Here is a 16859-nt window from a genome sequence, read left to right as displayed (position 1 = left end):
GCAATCGCATCATCGAAATCTCGTCGACGTTTCTCGAATAAGCCTTGCTCAAAGCCCAGCGCGAGGTTCGTGGACACTTTGGCCAATTTGTATTAACGAACATTATCTGCGATTAGATATAAGATCTTTCCAGGAGCTAGTTCCGAGCGAATTGTGCCGCGAGTAAAGGCTAGAGGGCTCTTTACGAGAAATTATCAAAGGATAAGAACATAGCGAGCAGGTTTGCGGTGTCACGATGTAACTGACGTACTATTTAGCCGATTGCGAGAGAACGAAGCGGGTTGAGAGAACGAAACCGATAACAGTGATAATAATAGTAGTTGTCGCGAGTCGATTAGTTACGCGATGTCGCGCTTGTTTCGCCTGCTTCGTTCTCTCGGTCAACCGAATATCCTAACCGAATTATCCTAAGAGCGACCAGTTTCCTTTCATTCTGCGAGTTTCCAACAACATCGACGTGTCCTGTAGAAATTTCTGATCTTTTACGTGGTTAGAATATTTCACGTTTCGTTAATTTTCTTTTTTCGAGCTGCCGAAATTAGTACCTACCCTAACGTGTACGATGTAATGTATAAAGTTGGATTAAAAGGTAGCGCATTCGTTCGAGAACGTGTTGGCTATTTGAAAGAAATAACGCTTCCTAAGTTGTTGCCTCGACGAACTCGTAATCGTTGCGATCGATGTGCGACTCCCGAGTTTGCGACCCAGTGCGGAAAGTAACGCTTCTATCGAACTCGGTAGCGGTACGTGTCGTCTTCGCCAGAAGTTGAACTCGTCTCGTATCTTCGTGCAGGCCGGCAGATCGGCACCACCGAACTATTCGGAGCAATTAGCAATAAGTAATTAGCCATCAAGCACGGAGTGGCCGACGGGAGGGAGGACGGAACTTGCAAGATCGAGATTGTATCAACGAATCGAGCTACTACGAATAGCAGATGGACGATAGGGCAGTTTCGGTGTTTTTCCGTCACGGACTGACTTCTTCAGAGAGTTATTCTTAATCAAGCGATTTCTGTGCGGAATTGGAGAAACTGGAAAATTTCTTTACAACGTTAGAAAATTAGAGAAACGAACAAGCTGGGATAACAGGGTTGCCGTGGATCTTGCGACGATAACGAACGTACTGCGTGTTAAAAATTTCGTTGAGTTTCGAAGTTTTACAAAAATTGTGCAATTTCGTAGCAATGGCAATTCGGTATTAAGAAACACGGAAAGAAAGGTACAACGGCGATTGTAGCAAATAGCTGAATGTCTGATACAAACCGAGTAAAATAACTGTGAGTTTGGGGAAACATTCACAATTTATTACGTATATTTCTTTCGTTTAAACTGCTCTCAATTTTATCGCGTCTGTTTCAGAAGAAAAACACGAACAAATACGTGTATACACAGGGTGCCCGTAGCATCGAGCACTCGCTTCGGCGGTGGATTCTGCACGTGAAAACAATGAAAAAGTTGGTACAAACACGTGCCCTGTTTGACCCTGTTTTCGAGTTGTAGCGAGTTTTACGTTGGAATAATTCGCCCGTTGACAGTATCGAAATACCCGGCGAGAGAATCGAACGAGGCTTTCAGAAAATGAGAACGATAGGTGGAAAAATGGAAAGGATAAAGCGGTCGATGGCAAGGTAGTTTTGACCATTCCTCGTGCAGGTATGCAGATACACCGTGTTGAAGGAGAAATTCACCAGAATTGGAAAACGAGATGAAATAGGACCTATGTTTGTACGAACACTTTTCGTTGTTTCCTCGCGCAGAATCGATCGCCAAAACGAGTCGCCGACGTCACCCTGTATTTACCGTAAATAAATGGTAAAATGCGAGCGGGAAATGAAAAAAATTTCGGTATGAGAATTAGTGGAATAGTTTAACCGATTTTGCTTACCAATAATAATAATCGGTAATAATAATCGATAATAAGATTTAGCGATTGTCTTCTGTTCGAACAACGATCACCTCTTCGTCGATGATTTTTCTTATAAAAATGAAAGAAGCAGCTGGTATATCTAACGCCAGCGCGAAACCGCTGATTTCTGACGCCGAAACCGTTAGAAACGCTAAAACCACGAAGGTTGCGAGAGTAGGTTTCGAGATGACAGTGACAATACCGTAATCATTATGGCGGCAGATTCGAACGCTACAGGTGAAATTTAATATATCGCGTTTAAGGACAGGGACGTCTTTGCGCGAGCTTAATTACCTCCAGTGGCCTGGAAGCTTCCGGAACTCGCGGAAATTCACTATCAACGCGTCGCAGAGCCGTTCGCGCCTGTTTCTCTTTCTCCAACCCCTTCCCAAAAGCCTTTAGCCAGCCTCGTCTGACGCGGCCGCGCGGCCTCGAAACATAATTAAAATTTTCTAATTAAGAATTTCGATAAGGAAGCGCTCCGGCTGGTGAAAGGAAGGCGCTTTGCTGTCACGAGACCGCCTTATTTTCCCTCTATAACCATCCCCTTATCGTCGACCTGTTCTCGCTGTACTATCCACGCTGCTTAATATCGCGGATGCAACCTCCTTCTGTGTTTACCGAATTAACGAATCCCTGCCTCCGACATCCTCCCTCCCCCCTTCCACACCGAAGAAGAATCCTCAAAGGGCGTGGTATCGGCCTTCTTTCGCTGCTTACTCGCGAAATCGAAACGTTTTCCTTAGTTATTTCACGGTGGATGGCGGATTATGGTGGTATTACGGGTTGGTTGCGGAGCAACGATATTTTTCAACTTTTACGCGATAAATTCGATACAGTGTTCGAGATACGTTCAAAGTATAGAAAGATGCTGCTCGAACACCGTGTTAAAAGCATACCGCTCTTTGCAATAATCGTATCGCGAACAACTGTCGGACCCAAGTTCCATTCTTCTATTATATTTGTAAAAAAATTGATTTCCACGCATATCCAGCGACCTAGATACTTTCATCGAGATCTTTGGAACATTAGACGATTATTTTGTGAATCCAGGTTCGTGGACCTTCGAACGATAATCTTTCGGATCGAGATGCGTAAAGTAAGGTCGTTCGATTTTGCGTAGAATGGGCGGTGGCGCGCGTTAGGCTTCGCGCCAAGTAACCGATCAACGACGATACGTTGACTACTCGTCGAGCAAATTGCATTATCTCGCTATCCGTGACTATCTGCAATTCGCAAAATCCGAATTGCCAGCTGCCGTAAACACAGGATCGCGAATAGATCGCGCGAAGAAGCAGGGAAAAATCGATCTCCATCTGGCAAGCATCCCTCTGTCGGTCCACTCGACGCTGCACGTTGGTCGGTTTCCGGCGGTCGTTCGACGCTGGCTGAAGTCTCGGCCGGAATAACCGGGATTCCTGGCTGTGGAAGCTATGGAGTGGCCGATTCCAGGCTAACCTCGTTCGGTCTGCTAACTAAGCGGCGCGATCCTGTCGTGGATTCTCGTTTGGAAACTTAATCGGGCCGTATCGAGGATCTGCGTGTCGAAGAACGATCATCGAACCGTGGCCCTTCTCCAACCTAACGAATCACCGTGTTACCTTCCGGTTCTCGACGTTTTCTCTCTGTGTGTGTATGTGTACGTGTACTTACCACCGTACACCACGTATTTTATCTTACAACGATGAGAATCGAGGAACGTGTTGGACACGAAATTGAATTCTTTCTCCTTTTTCGCGAAATTTATTGGAATTTTGTTGACACCGTAATTAAAAGGGTTGAACAGGTGTCGAGGGTGCCTTGGTACAGTGGGTACAGAAAGTACTCGCACAGCACCGCTGTGTTTATTTAACGCGATTATTATAAATAAGTATTATACTTTCGATATTTTTTTATATTAATTTCTTACATTATTAAATGAAATTTAAATTTCATACGAACGCGTAAAAATCCGCGGTCCGATAATCGTCTCGTTTACACGTGCTACGGCGGTTAATTAGACCCAGCGGTAATAAATTTCGTATCGTCTATGACCGAAAGGATTTGATTTCCGTTCGAACACGGCACTACCTCTGTCTATCTTCCCAACGACAAGGTTTAATCGCATACTTGCGGTGCAGGGCGGAGAGAAAGAAATTGCTGAATTATAGGAAGGGAACGTATCGAGAAAAGAATATCTCCTTTTGTTCGTTTCAATAATCGTTATTGCACAAGGGGATGAGAACGAACGTAGCCGTGTTGCACGTTGAAGACGAAGGCAGGAAAGAAAATAAGACGAGAGAGGAGAGGAAAAACTATTTCCACCGCGTTACGTCTTCTTTTGTGTCGTGCAAGTTTTTCAGAAGTGCTTTTTCCTATTGTTCGGACTCGCGGGCTCGAGGTAAAATCTCGCAGGAAAGAACAGATTTCACGAACTTTGCCTCAACTCCATGGTTATCCGCGATTGAATTCTTTACGCGTGCTCCACCTGGACTTATTCAATTATAAAACGTTTATTTAACGTAGCAAATTGCCTTCTCCCGCCGACCAGAGATATTTCTGCCTCTGCGAGAATTTATTTATTTGGAATACCTTTCGTAACTTTTGATTCAGCCTCTTAAATATTTCGCTTTGCTATCCTTCGCAAATGTATCTTTGCCAAATTTCTTTTGCCGATCTTCGTTACTCTTTCGCTGAAAGTTGCGATGTTTATTCGGAAAGTTTATGAACGCGTAATTGCGGCAATTTAATATCGCAAAAATATATCCGAGTGCCGAGAAACATAAATACCTACGTTATCTTACGTACAACGTTAAGACGAATTGGGAAAAAAGGATAGGTAAATTTTAACACGTATGTATATACGAGTAGCTGTAAAATCACAAATCCGATAGTAAATGTTTCGAACTGCTGTTTGCTGAATCGCATCTGCCTAAATCGCGAAGAATACGCGATAAATAGTCGCAGAAACCGAGACAAACTACGCAAATGTTAGCCGAGTGGTTTACTGAAAATTCAAACGTTTCCCATGGAATTTATTTTAGCGCGCTCTTAAGAATTTCAGCGATCTTACCTGAAATCTGTTTCGCCACCGATCTCTATCGTCCGCAGCTGTTTACGTTTTTGTAGCCTCGAGTACGTGTTCGTTAACAGGCGCTTTGATCGACGATCGGTAGAACCGCTTATTCCAACGACAAGCAAATCGCTAATTAAACGGACGTCCCGCCGAAGATGCAACGAGATTATATTCGACGATCGTCGTCCCATAAGTCTGGTTAAACCCGCGGGCAACAGGTTTCTATGCGACGCAGCCTCCAATTCAATTCTGACAGATTGCAAATGCGATTGCAGTCGTGGCACGTGCCGCGTTATGACGTTCGACTTGTGCTGAAAATGGCGGCGATTCGCGGAAATCAACGACCATTGTCTCTGACTCGAATCCAATGAAATCGCAACGGGTTAAACGGTCATTCGTACTACGGTGTACGAGTACTGTAGAAGCGCGAAACGGCATGCACGATTCAATATGCATACCATCGGTAGTGTATTTAAATGCGCGTACATACGTAGAAAAAGCGGAGAATTTTCCAAAGAAACTGAAAACGCAACTTTGAACGTGGAAGAATTCAACAACATACAAAATATCCAAAGTTTAATACTCGCCGTGATATTCGGTAAATAGAACGGCTAGATTTTTTCTACTCGTATTCATAAAAATGTGAATTTGCATAAATATTCGCGGTCTAGTAATTATTATTTTATTACATTCGTAGAGTAGTTCGGTCGTAATTCTGCAGAATTCTGATTACAATCGTCGATTCTCTTACCGAGCAACCTTCTTCTGCTTACCTTTGTTAAACCTTTTTTTAAATTCGAAGAAGAAGACTCGTTTGTAACTGCAGAAAACCACGATAAAAACGATTCTTTTGGTGAAAGATTGAACGAGGAACGTTCATCGAGTCTCAGCTTAGGAGAATTCTCGAATTATCCTGCGCTCTCCTCCATTAAACGTCGCAAGAACAGAGGGTGAAAGCTTGAGTGCATCTCGTAAAACATTCAACGATATTCAAAGACAATATCGAAAGCTCTTGCGCGGCCACTTGCCTCTTTTTCACCGCACTACCGAAGAGGAGAGAGAGAGAGAGAGAGAGCACACTATGGAACTTTCATGTTGGGCAAAACGCGCCCAACTTAATCGCATTACTTTAACGAGAACCCCTTTTTACCCTGAGTCTTATTCGAACCCCTCTTCGATGTTCCATCCCTTCGAATATTTCGATTAAGAGCAACGATCTATTGAGAGAGTAGATTTTCGAAAATAACTAGATTCCCCTGTCGAAATTTATTTTACGCTGTATTTTAGCCGTTCTTGGAAAACTTAATTCTAATCTACTCTGAAAATTGCTGTTTATATTCGGTATATAGTATCTTGCGATTGCGGCGTTTTATAATTTCGGAAATTTGTAGTCTGAGATTAGGTCGATTGGAATTTGTCATCTTACGAACGTGTGGCTACGAAGTAATTCGTAATTTTCGTAGAGAGACGGGAATTAAGCGGGCTTGATCGTTTGTATTTGAAGTTAATTTGGTATCTTTTAGCGGAAGAACTCGCCGTTTCAGTCGTAATTTAATATGAAGAACTTTTAAATTTACAAGCTCGCAGCAAATTTTAAGAAAGTGAAACGGGAACGGAATATTTCTATGCAACTGAAAAGTAGAATTAAACATATTTAAGATATTTAAGTAGAATTAAACGTTTAAGACGAAAATCAACCGAATCAGACTCGACGTAAGGTTTGCTCTCTTGCCGAGCATATTCGAATCAGAATTAACGATCCATACCCTAACTTCGTCCCCTATCCGAAGGATAGGAAGAAGCTGCTAGCAAAAGATGCCCGCAGGATTTCTCTAGTCTCGGGGGATGTTTCCTTCTTGCAGCAACCATGTCCCTTACCAGAGGCAAGCAAACTGGAAGTCGAGTTAGTATGTATTTATAGAGCCGCGTTGTCCTTGCATCAATCTCTAAATTTGCTGACGTCCCTCTCGTTTTCCAAGTGCTGTGAATCCTTTGGTCTTCGAAGAGCCAAGTTTAAAGTTTAAAAAGAGTCAAAGTTTCGAAGAAAAAAATGGAAAGGAAAAGAAAAACTATAAAACGCCGTAATTTCAAATTGTAAATGTCACCGATTCTAATTATCCCAACTTTAAATTACGAGCTTAATCTAGGTAATTTTCAATTTAAAAAGTTCCCGACTGCACAGTAGGAGTATCGATATTACGATTATTACAAATTCGTGAATTTGAAAGTTTCGAACATTATCAAAGTTTATTAACCCTATAGAACAATACACGTGAGGTAGGTACGTAACTGAAAGATTGCGTATTAATTATCGATAATTTTCTACTTTGAGAGCTTTCGCAATTACCCAAACGCCGTCTTAAAACTTTCAAAGAAGCCTCCGGTAAAAATTACCTTCGTCGAAGTAAAGAAGAAGATCTTGGGTTATTCGTTGCTCCATTGGATCGAGGATCTTTAAGGTTTAAGCGTGAGCAAAACCGAGTATCAGGGAAACGTTCCTGGACTTGGCTACGTGATTACTATAATCGAGCCTTTTGTTATTTTGCCTGGTTGGTTCATTTCGCGTTCGCGTAAGTCCTCTTTAAAGTAAATACCCGTGTACGTGCCCGTTTTGCAGTTGGATTAGATTCAGCCTTCGATTTAAAGCGAAAAAGCTTCGCTCCGCGCTCTGCGTCCTTACTGGCCGCTTAAAAGATCGATTAATCCTTTAAAATTAATCGATTAAAAATATATCCGTTCGATCGGACATCGATACGAGAATTCGCTGCTTCTTGTTGTTAGATTTACTTTATCCACGCTTCCCGACTTTCGACCGACTTCCTCTTACATCTTCGTTTACATTTACGCTGGCATTCTATCTTGGAGTCTCTCTCTCTTTGCCACTGGCCATTCGAGAATTTGTGATTCTGCGTTTGGACGATCGCATCTAGTAGATAAGTTTTAGAAAAATAATTACAAAGAATTACAATTTCAGGGATCTGTGAGTGGAAATTGGATCGATCGGTAGAATACGGTGTACGGTTAAGAGTGCGATGCAGATAAGAACAACGATCGTAAACCGTGTCGACTTTCATGGCAGGCTGGCAAATAATTTATTAGTAAATCGATCGGATTTAGTAGTTATGCGGAGGAACGAATAAATAGCTTACTCGTAATTGAAATACGTATTTCGTTCGAACTTTTTCAAATTGGCTGCTGGTAACAGCGATTGAATTTCAATACAGTCAGTTATGGTTTCCATTCGCGCTGCGTCCAACAACCAATTCATTTAGAACCAATAAAAGTCATAGCGTTATTGCGTCGCAGTCTTTCGAATTGCTCAGACGATAACAAATAAATACCAAGAGAAGCGAGCATGTTCCAAATGTGGAAAGAAATTTTCGTCGTCGCGAGGAGTTCACGGGCGATCGAATCGGCAACAGGTACACCGAAACGAAATCGTTGTTTTGAAATGAACAAGAGGGAGAAGGCGTTACGGTCGTCGAAACCGATGACTCTCGAATATTGGCTAAAAATGCAAATTGTCCCTCGTTCGAGCGCGCACGGCTGTGAAGTAATTGAAAACACGCGTCATCTCCGGCTACGACGAGGGGCCCCGGCGCGTTGCTTCCGGTACCGTTCGACTTTCGCCCCGCTACTCTCTAAAATTGCGCCGAACTGCTCTTCGAAGATGGCGTTTTCTGGTAGCCGTCCAACGTACACGTCGTTGACCGCGGTTGTACAAACGTAATCCTATGTTTTTTTAATACACGCTCTTCCATTCTCCGTACGAGTATTAAACCGTCCGTGTATATCTATACGTTTAACTTTGCTTTCGTAAGATTTTACGGAATGAAACGGACCAGTAGTAGGAGAAGGCAGGCATCGTTAGGAGAGAACCGCGCTAAACGTCCGTATGGCGTCATCGTTCATGCGTCACCGTCGGTATCCGTAATGCGGATACACCGATTGCCAATTAGCGGCTCGATGTCGATCGATCGTAAGCCACCGGCTGAGCACGGTCGACCGATCGTACTCGTTAACGACAACCTCGAAAGAACCCATCATCTCGGATCAGAGAATTCTCCGGGATCTTGGCGATCATCCCCCGATTTCACGGTCGAGCTTCGTCTCCCGAGAGAATAAGACACCCTGTATGTACGTTATCTCGCGATGGATGAGCTTACGAAGGCAAATCGCTTGTTTTTTTTAGGCTCGAATACGGATCGTGTCCGATACTTGTCCAATGGAATCAAGAACTCGATAAGAAACGGAAACGCGGATCAGTTCGGTCTGCCAGAGATCGACTAATGTGCCGTTAGTCCACCATCCAGTTATAAACCGTCTCACAAACGCATCGTAAAATTCGCCCGCATCATCAACATCGTAAACATCAAGGAGATTCTTGTCGGATCTCTCCTCTCCTCTCCTCTTCGTTCCAATAAAAACAACGAAATGGACGCGCTAAACGTAGCGGTGAGCTCGGTGGAAATAGACGAGAGAGCCACACTTTGCTCAAAGCGATAATTGCACACGTTATTCCGCGTTAATACCAGCGGATAAAGCGTCCGTGACGCTTGTCCACGTCCTCTCCTTTTATTTCTATCCGCGAGTTCCTCTTGCACCCTCTGTTTCCGCCGTGCACGCGGAGAAACGGGTCGCGTTTGATTAATTCTGCATCCAACCGTGGCTAATTCTCCGGCGATTAACTCCGAGCGAGGGGCTAAAAAAGGGGAAAAAACGAGAATGTGCGACGTGAGAATGGAAATGTCGTCCGTTCTCTGTTCTCTCTCTCTCCCCCTCTGTATCTGTCTGTCTGTCTCTTTCTCTCTCTCTCTCTCTCTCTCTCTCTCTCTCTCTTTGCGACTTGTTGCAAACGATTCGTGAATGTGAATGTGCGTGTGCGTCGCGTACTCGAATGATAAATGAACGCTTACTTGATTCGTTTTGAATGGAAGCTGGTTTCGAGGAAAGGAGCGACGTTATAGTTTGAGTTATAGTTATTATCGTAGAATAACTCTCTGCACTGTAGTTGAAAGTTATTCGAAATTAATTAAGATTTTCGTTCACTGAAAAACGTTGGTAACCGTTGAAACGTTTACGGAGCGAGAGTTGAGATTATAATATTTGTACCATTGTAATATTTATACTATTATCTAAAATTACTAACTAAAATTACGCATCTGAATATAAAATTAACGAAATCGAGCTTAGCATAAAGTAGAACCGATCGACTCGGCCTTTAAGAATCTCGCGCAATCCCTGCACCGATATAAAATAAAATTATAATTGTACGATATAAAACGACCACGCTTATGAAAAACACGCGATCAACTATAACGCGCACATCGCGTACGAAGAACGCGCCGAAACACACGGAGATTCGAGAACAAAGAAGTCGTCAAATCTACTTACCCTGTTTGCCAAATAAAATTGCAATCCTCCAGCCTGGAAGAAAAAACGAGAATTAGCAGCGCGTTCATCGACAATGCGCGCATCGGAACGTACAAAAGCTTGAACAGCAACAACGTCCGATATATCCGCGAGCAAAGCAAGATCCAGCGGTGCAACAACCGTGGAATACGGGGAATCGTGGCGCGTTTGGCTCGCAGCCACCCCTCGAGCTTCTTCACCCTGCCGACACTGGTCAAGCCTCGTTTTTCTTTCTCTTTCTTTTTATCCGTTTCTTCTTTTCTCTCTTTCCTTCCTTTTTTTCTTTTTACGCGAACGGATATTTTATTCAGCGGCACTCGACCGGCTCACGGCTCTCGGCTCTCGCGGCCGTTTGATATCGCAGTCTCATTGCATAAAACCCGAGGCTTGCATAAAACAGCGGACCAGGCGTTTTCTCCAGGCACGACGGCTGGGAGAAAGACAGGATTCGCCTCCTCGTGGACAGGGGAGAAAGGAACTCGGTGGGAAAAAAATTCATCTGACGGAGGATTAAGCGACACGGGGAAGCTTCCGCGTGTCGAGTTGCCGGAGGGTGCGTAGCGATCGATGTGTCTGACGATTCTCACGCGTCCTTCGTTTTCTTTTCTTCTTTATGACATATTCTTGATGTTTATTTATCGTTGGATCGCGATTTGTCTCTATAGAATTTCGTGGGATTACACCGAGAGACGGCACCTTTGACGTTACTCGATGGCTTGTTCGTTCAAATTGGCACTAGAGACAAGCGCGTTATTTGAAACGACTGAACTCGATGCGCTTCTTTACTTCGCTTTAACCAGAGTCGTGCACTCTGTACCGTAGTGTCGCGTCTTCGAATTTTCTATAATTACAAGTCTTTGGCCAACGATACGTTTTAACGATTCGTTTCACGACATATCCCTGTCATCGAGTCGCAATCTTGAACATCGGCACGACAGTTTAGGTTCGTAAATTAGATCTGTGTCATGTGGCAGCCGCGGGTCGATCCGCGGGTTGGACCGAAGGACGAGGGGCGATGTCGAGGATTGCTGTGCCACGAGGTTGTGAAGGGAAACGTTGTAACGGCACGATCCGTGACGGCTTAACCGGTAAAGCCGAAGTAAGACCTTCGGCGAAATTTCTATTTCCGTGAACGTCGTGTTGCCGCGCTGTTTTAGTGGTTCAGGGACGAAATCATCCCGCCGCTGTTACACGACCACCCTCTTTCTTTGATCTCTCGAGTCGTTTAAACGCGACGAACGCTCGTGGTAACTCGAGGACACGTGGATGTTCGTTTTCAGCGCCATTTTATCCGATTGGGTATTATAGTAGTGGTGTATCTAATAACGATGACATTCATTTACGTCGCAAAGAGATCTAGTTTCATACGACCAGATAGTAGACGATCTAAGAGAAGTGCTTAAATAAAGTTCAGTTGCATTTGTAAATATCTTTGTACGGTAAAATACTGGCTGGAACTTTAAAATCTTTAGTGTTACTCTCGCGCTTCGACTTTTGAATTTTGAAGGATCGTTTGAAAGACCGGGGAAAAACACGGCGAATAATATTCGTCGGCTACAAAAAGCAACTTCCTACGATCTGGAAACGAGGTTGAGGATTTACAGCGGCGACGATCCCGGGAACGAACGAAACCGGTCTCTAAGTACACTTTAATTAGCCGGCGAGCAAACAATCAAGCTCCTAAGCCAGCGATTTACACGGGGAGGATGCGTGCGGATACGGAATTACCATCTCGATGCCAGAAGCGACTCGTTTCCAAGAAACCAGATTCTGCTACCAACGATTTTCGCTATTCCGGCTATCAGCTGGCAACTCTCGAGAGCTCTCACGCTGCCGTATCTATTCTCGAATAGTAAATCCAATAGTACAGGGTAACTGTACTCAACGCGAACACCTGATGTTAAAAGCTTTCCAAAATGAGAAACACGCTGACGTCGAAAGAGGTCAAAATTAGTATTTCGATACTCTTACGTTGATAGATAATTACGTAGAAACAACAGTCGGCTGGATTCAACGATAAATTTCCAAGCGAACGAAATATTTTACGCCGTTGCCGATTGATCTCGTCGGTTACTTACCGAGATATCGCGGTGTTTCAGACCGCAGTTGCTGTTTCATATTAGATACAGTTAGCCCACGTTACAAATTTTCAGCTAAAAGCGTCTCGGTAAGCGTTCTCACCGTCCCCAAAAACAGAAAATACTATCTGGGAGGATTATTTTTTAACTTCAACTCGAATAATACTCGCCCTGTAAGCCTGCCAAATAATCTTTTACCGCGCTAATTTAACGGTATTTCTTCGCCTGTGTAATAATTCGTCGTTTATTTTTACCTTTCCAATTTTCTTTCACTTTTGTCGTGCTTAGCTAACGTTTTCTCTGTCTTTCTGTGTTCCAGGTAGGTCTAGTAAGCAATAAATTGATTTGTGTTCTGTGCACGAAGGGAAAGTACGTGCGAAGATTCTAGACAGTATGATGATGGCAAACCTACCCCCCGTTATGCTGCCACCCCTTACCGACTATGGGATGCTGACTCCTACCCTCGGAATAAAGGTGAGTCGCCATCATCCAGTTTGGATTGGCAGCGTATCTTTCAAATTTCAACGAAATTACAAACTACAAATTACAAATTTAAAAGAAATCTCTGTAGAATTCACAGAATATGGAAATTTCCGAAGAAACGCAAATTTATCGAACGTTATTGTCGAAACGTATACCTATTAATCCTTTCAGCGGTAAAATACGATATAGCACAAATATATTGTCGTACAAGAAGCCATAAAACATGGCACGAACAAATAATACCATTACTTATCGTTATCGTTTCTTTAAGACGTTAAATGTTAATATCTTTTTTATCTACCGTATTTTAAAAAGAAAATGACACTTGGCAGAAACGTTCGCGAAACGTATTTTATTTCTGGGAAATTTCTCTGCGTGTACTACATTACGGCGTGAAACAATTTAACGTTAATATCAGATACGAATCATCGAATAAAATATCGTACAGACGTGCGAAAAAAATGTTTCTCATTCCGCTGAAAGAATTTCCTATTACGTGCAATACAAGGAAAAAAAAAAAAAAGAAAAAAAAAGAAAAAAAGAGAAAAGTTCGCGTCACAAGTATGAAAAAGAAATTAAAGGAGACAAGTTTCGTTCGTCGAGCGAAACCGGTGTAAATTCTGTCCAAACGATTGGTAGCGCTGAAAAATGATCTTAGAGCTTGTTCTCCGGATGCATCCGTTTTGAAAAACTGGTTGCCGCTGAAAGGATTAATTAGACGTGAATTCGATCCGCGGTACATCGCGGATGAACGATCGATCGAACGAAAAGTATCGAAATACTAGAAAACGTTGAATTTGGATAAAAAGGATAAAGATGAGTCGGTGTCAGGGGTAAGTGAACCAACGTCGTACACCCTTTCCGAGCTTTCTCTTGTCTCAGTGATTATTTTCTTGTACAGCACCGTTGCCGAAAGCGTACTTGATGGCGTGTAGAGCTTGCTTCTTTTTTCACGTCGCGAGCACGTGACGCGTCATTTCCTTTTTCCTTTGTTATTTCCGTGTTTTCTTGAGTTTTTCTATCAATGTGAAGAAGGCATGCTTTTGTCGTTGTTAAGATGTTTTTATACTATGCATATGTATGTATTCGTGTGTCTCGATGGTTCTCAATCGTTCTTTGGCTGGATAATTTCCAATTTCCAATGTCTGGTAAGTGATGAAAAGTTAATTCTACGTGGTTTTTCAGATGCCATTGCTATCGAGACGTTCGTACATATCCGCGAGACACCGTTTGAAGACGCGAGGAATAAATTATTACCTATTCAAACAGAAATTCCAAATAATGCCAATTTTCTTCCATCTGTAGGCTTTTAATCAATTTTTACTCTTGCTCTTTTCGATCGTGTAATTCGTCGCTCTTTCGCACTTTTTGACCGCTATACGTTTTTTCCGATGTTTTAATTCGGCAAATGGACGCACGCGTTAATGCAAAGAGACGTTAGAAGCATCGTTGGCGAAACTGATCGAGGCGTAAACCCGGTCGCAATCGTTCCATCCGAATTCCTATCACACTTTCGCGTTAACGGCCCTCGTTTCGAACCGTACTGTTTAATATTTACGGCTGGCTAGCTTTTACTGCAACTTTCAACCGATGTTACGATCCCTTTTATTAACAGAAACGTTTCGCTTTTTGTCTCGATTTTGATGCTCAATTTTTATCGAACGAACGCTTTAAATTCGCAGTGATGCGTCATGTAGTATTATTAGATCGGGTAGATATGAGTTTGTTATATTACTGATTTGTACGAATTGCTTGTATAATTTCTTCTTCTTCTATTAGGAAATATTTAAATTAGTAATACGAAATAAGTCGTTCAAAAATATGTCGAATATGCTACACTGAAATTTATAGGAAAGTAGAAGACGGATATTTGCAAATGAATGAAAAAGAATGAAGAATGAGGTTGTTAAATGTCTGCGAACCACGGTATATTAATTAAAATTCCTGTGGAAATACTTGCGAGGAATCTACGTGGCTACCACTGATACACGATATCTATCGATGTGTTGGTCGAGGACGCGACTAATTTACCGCGTGGTTTTGTGTCCCGAAAACACGAAAACAGGGAATTAATTTTCATATTGAGCGAACCATTTAATTTCCATAAAATAATTAATTCTTATTTGTATTTTCTAAATTTCCGCAGACGAATACCGCGAAACCCGGTTGTCGTCCCAAGTTGTCGTGTATTCGATATTCGGATAACTCGAAAGTTGGAAAATTTCGAGATCTATAGATATTTGATATTTTGTGATCTTTTCACGATCCGACGATATAAAAATTTGGAAACTTGTAAACTTGAAAATGAAATTGTCGCGGCACGAGGTCGTGCACGAAAATTCTAATTCGTGAAACGGCGATATCTAGATTCAAGTCGGTTTTCTAAAGCCGGTGCAGTGTTGCGATGCAACAGGTCTCGACTGCTATCTGTGGCCATTCTGCGTCGGACAGAGGATCTGAATCGGTTCAGTGAGCTTATGGAACTTATTTCTGGTGACTTTGTGTCTATTAGGCTATTCAAAGGCCTTCTCTTAATCCTCTTTCACCCTCGCACCCATTTCCATTTTCCCCATTCCGCATTTTCATGCACCTTTAAAAATTCTTCCGTTGTTTGCTTCGTGTCGACGATCACGCCAAGCCCTCTCTCGCTTCTTAAAGCGTTCATTTTCTATACAATATTTCCCTCTCTTTGTTCTTCCTTGAGATTTTATGCAGCTTGTTTTATGTTTCATAAGACTTGCTTTCATATACTGTTCGAGCCGAACAGTAATTTGTTTTGTAATAAATTTTAGTGTTTTTTCAATCGATATAGATGTTCTTTGCATAATTTAATCGTCATACCTCTATAGTATTTTATAATAATGTTTTATAACAATGTTACAGGAATTTTAGGTTATTGAAATTTGGAAAAGATTTGGTTAATAGGGATAATTCGTTGATATCCAAAGAGGATATCCAAAGGATACTTTTGTCGATAATTGGTAATAGCGACTAAATTTCAGATTCTCTGTTTACATGGTAGAAGAAAAATTACTAAATGCAACCAGGCAAAAGATAATATCACTTACGAAATTCACGAGATACTAAAGACCATTTTCTACGATCTGAAGCGCAATATCTCGCCCCTTCTATAGCGAGCAGCAACTAGTGGCGCGAAATTACAAACGATTTTCGCGGCCAAAGCGGCCATTCGGCAATTAAAGGGATTCACCGTGATTTTATCGTCGCCTGTTCCCGAACCGCGTGCCGTTTCAGCTCGATCGCGTTCTTTCGAAACGACCGGAGCTTTCTCACGGCGATAACCATTGCCGTTAGGCGAGTTTATAAAGGCTGGAATGCAAAACAGCGAATGCGACGCCTCGTTTCGTAGTTCGAGAACGAAACGGGGCTCTTCCGCGAAAACTGGACCTGTGAATCACGTTAAGACTCCGAATGTATCGCATTGGATTTCATTCCCTGCCTTTATGCAACATTTACCTAACTTTTCGCGCAACTTTTCTTTCTTTGCCCTAGTTTTTATTTTCGGATTCGATTGGACCGTGTGCTATCAAAGTACTAGTTGTTTCGCGCAATTTAAAATACGTGGTATCGCCTGACGAATCTGCCACGTCACTTTCCTTCTAGGTAAATAATTTTATTTGTTTTTCCGATTTACCAATTAACGTACACCTCTTTTTGTCGTTAAAAATTGCGAAATTTTCACCTTCGAATGGAATTTTTCCTCGAACGCGTAATGTGTATTATCAATTTCCGTGTTTGCCACTTTAACGTGTATTATTAATTTCCATGTTTACCATCGAACAGAGGAAATGGAAATAACGATTAAAAAGCAACGAAATTTTAATATAGAAATACCTTATCGATATGTCAGAATTTCCAAATTCAATTCCCTTTGAATATGAATCTGTACAGGGTGTCCCATTTC

General features: G+C 42.3%; 1 protein-coding gene across 21 annotated transcripts in view; it reads left to right on the top strand.

Annotated features, from left to right (window-relative positions):
• Nucleotides 1–16859, top strand: part of LOC126925546 (polypyrimidine tract-binding protein 2) — a 417994-nt gene that overhangs the window by 154809 nt on the left and 246326 nt on the right. For 9 of the 21 annotated variants that reach the window (XM_050741196.1, XM_050741198.1, XM_050741204.1 and 6 more), the window contains one exon: nt 12771–12925. The exons of 10 other annotated variants lie outside the window; for them this stretch is intronic. In XM_050741196.1, coding sequence (XP_050597153.1) covers nt 12845–12925 — 81 coding nt within the window. In that variant the 5' untranslated portion in view covers nt 12771–12844. The remainder of the gene's footprint in view (nt 1–12770; nt 12926–16859) is intronic. 2 more of the 21 variants (XM_050741200.1, XM_050741199.1) reach the window with 1 other exon arrangement.

This window comes from Bombus affinis, chromosome 16 (assembly GCF_024516045.1).
Source record: "Bombus affinis isolate iyBomAffi1 chromosome 16, iyBomAffi1.2, whole genome shotgun sequence".
Lineage (NCBI taxonomy): Eukaryota > Metazoa > Arthropoda > Insecta > Hymenoptera > Apidae > Bombus > Bombus affinis.
Note: the sequence above shows the minus strand (reverse complement) of the source record. Positions and strands in the feature narration are given on the sequence as shown.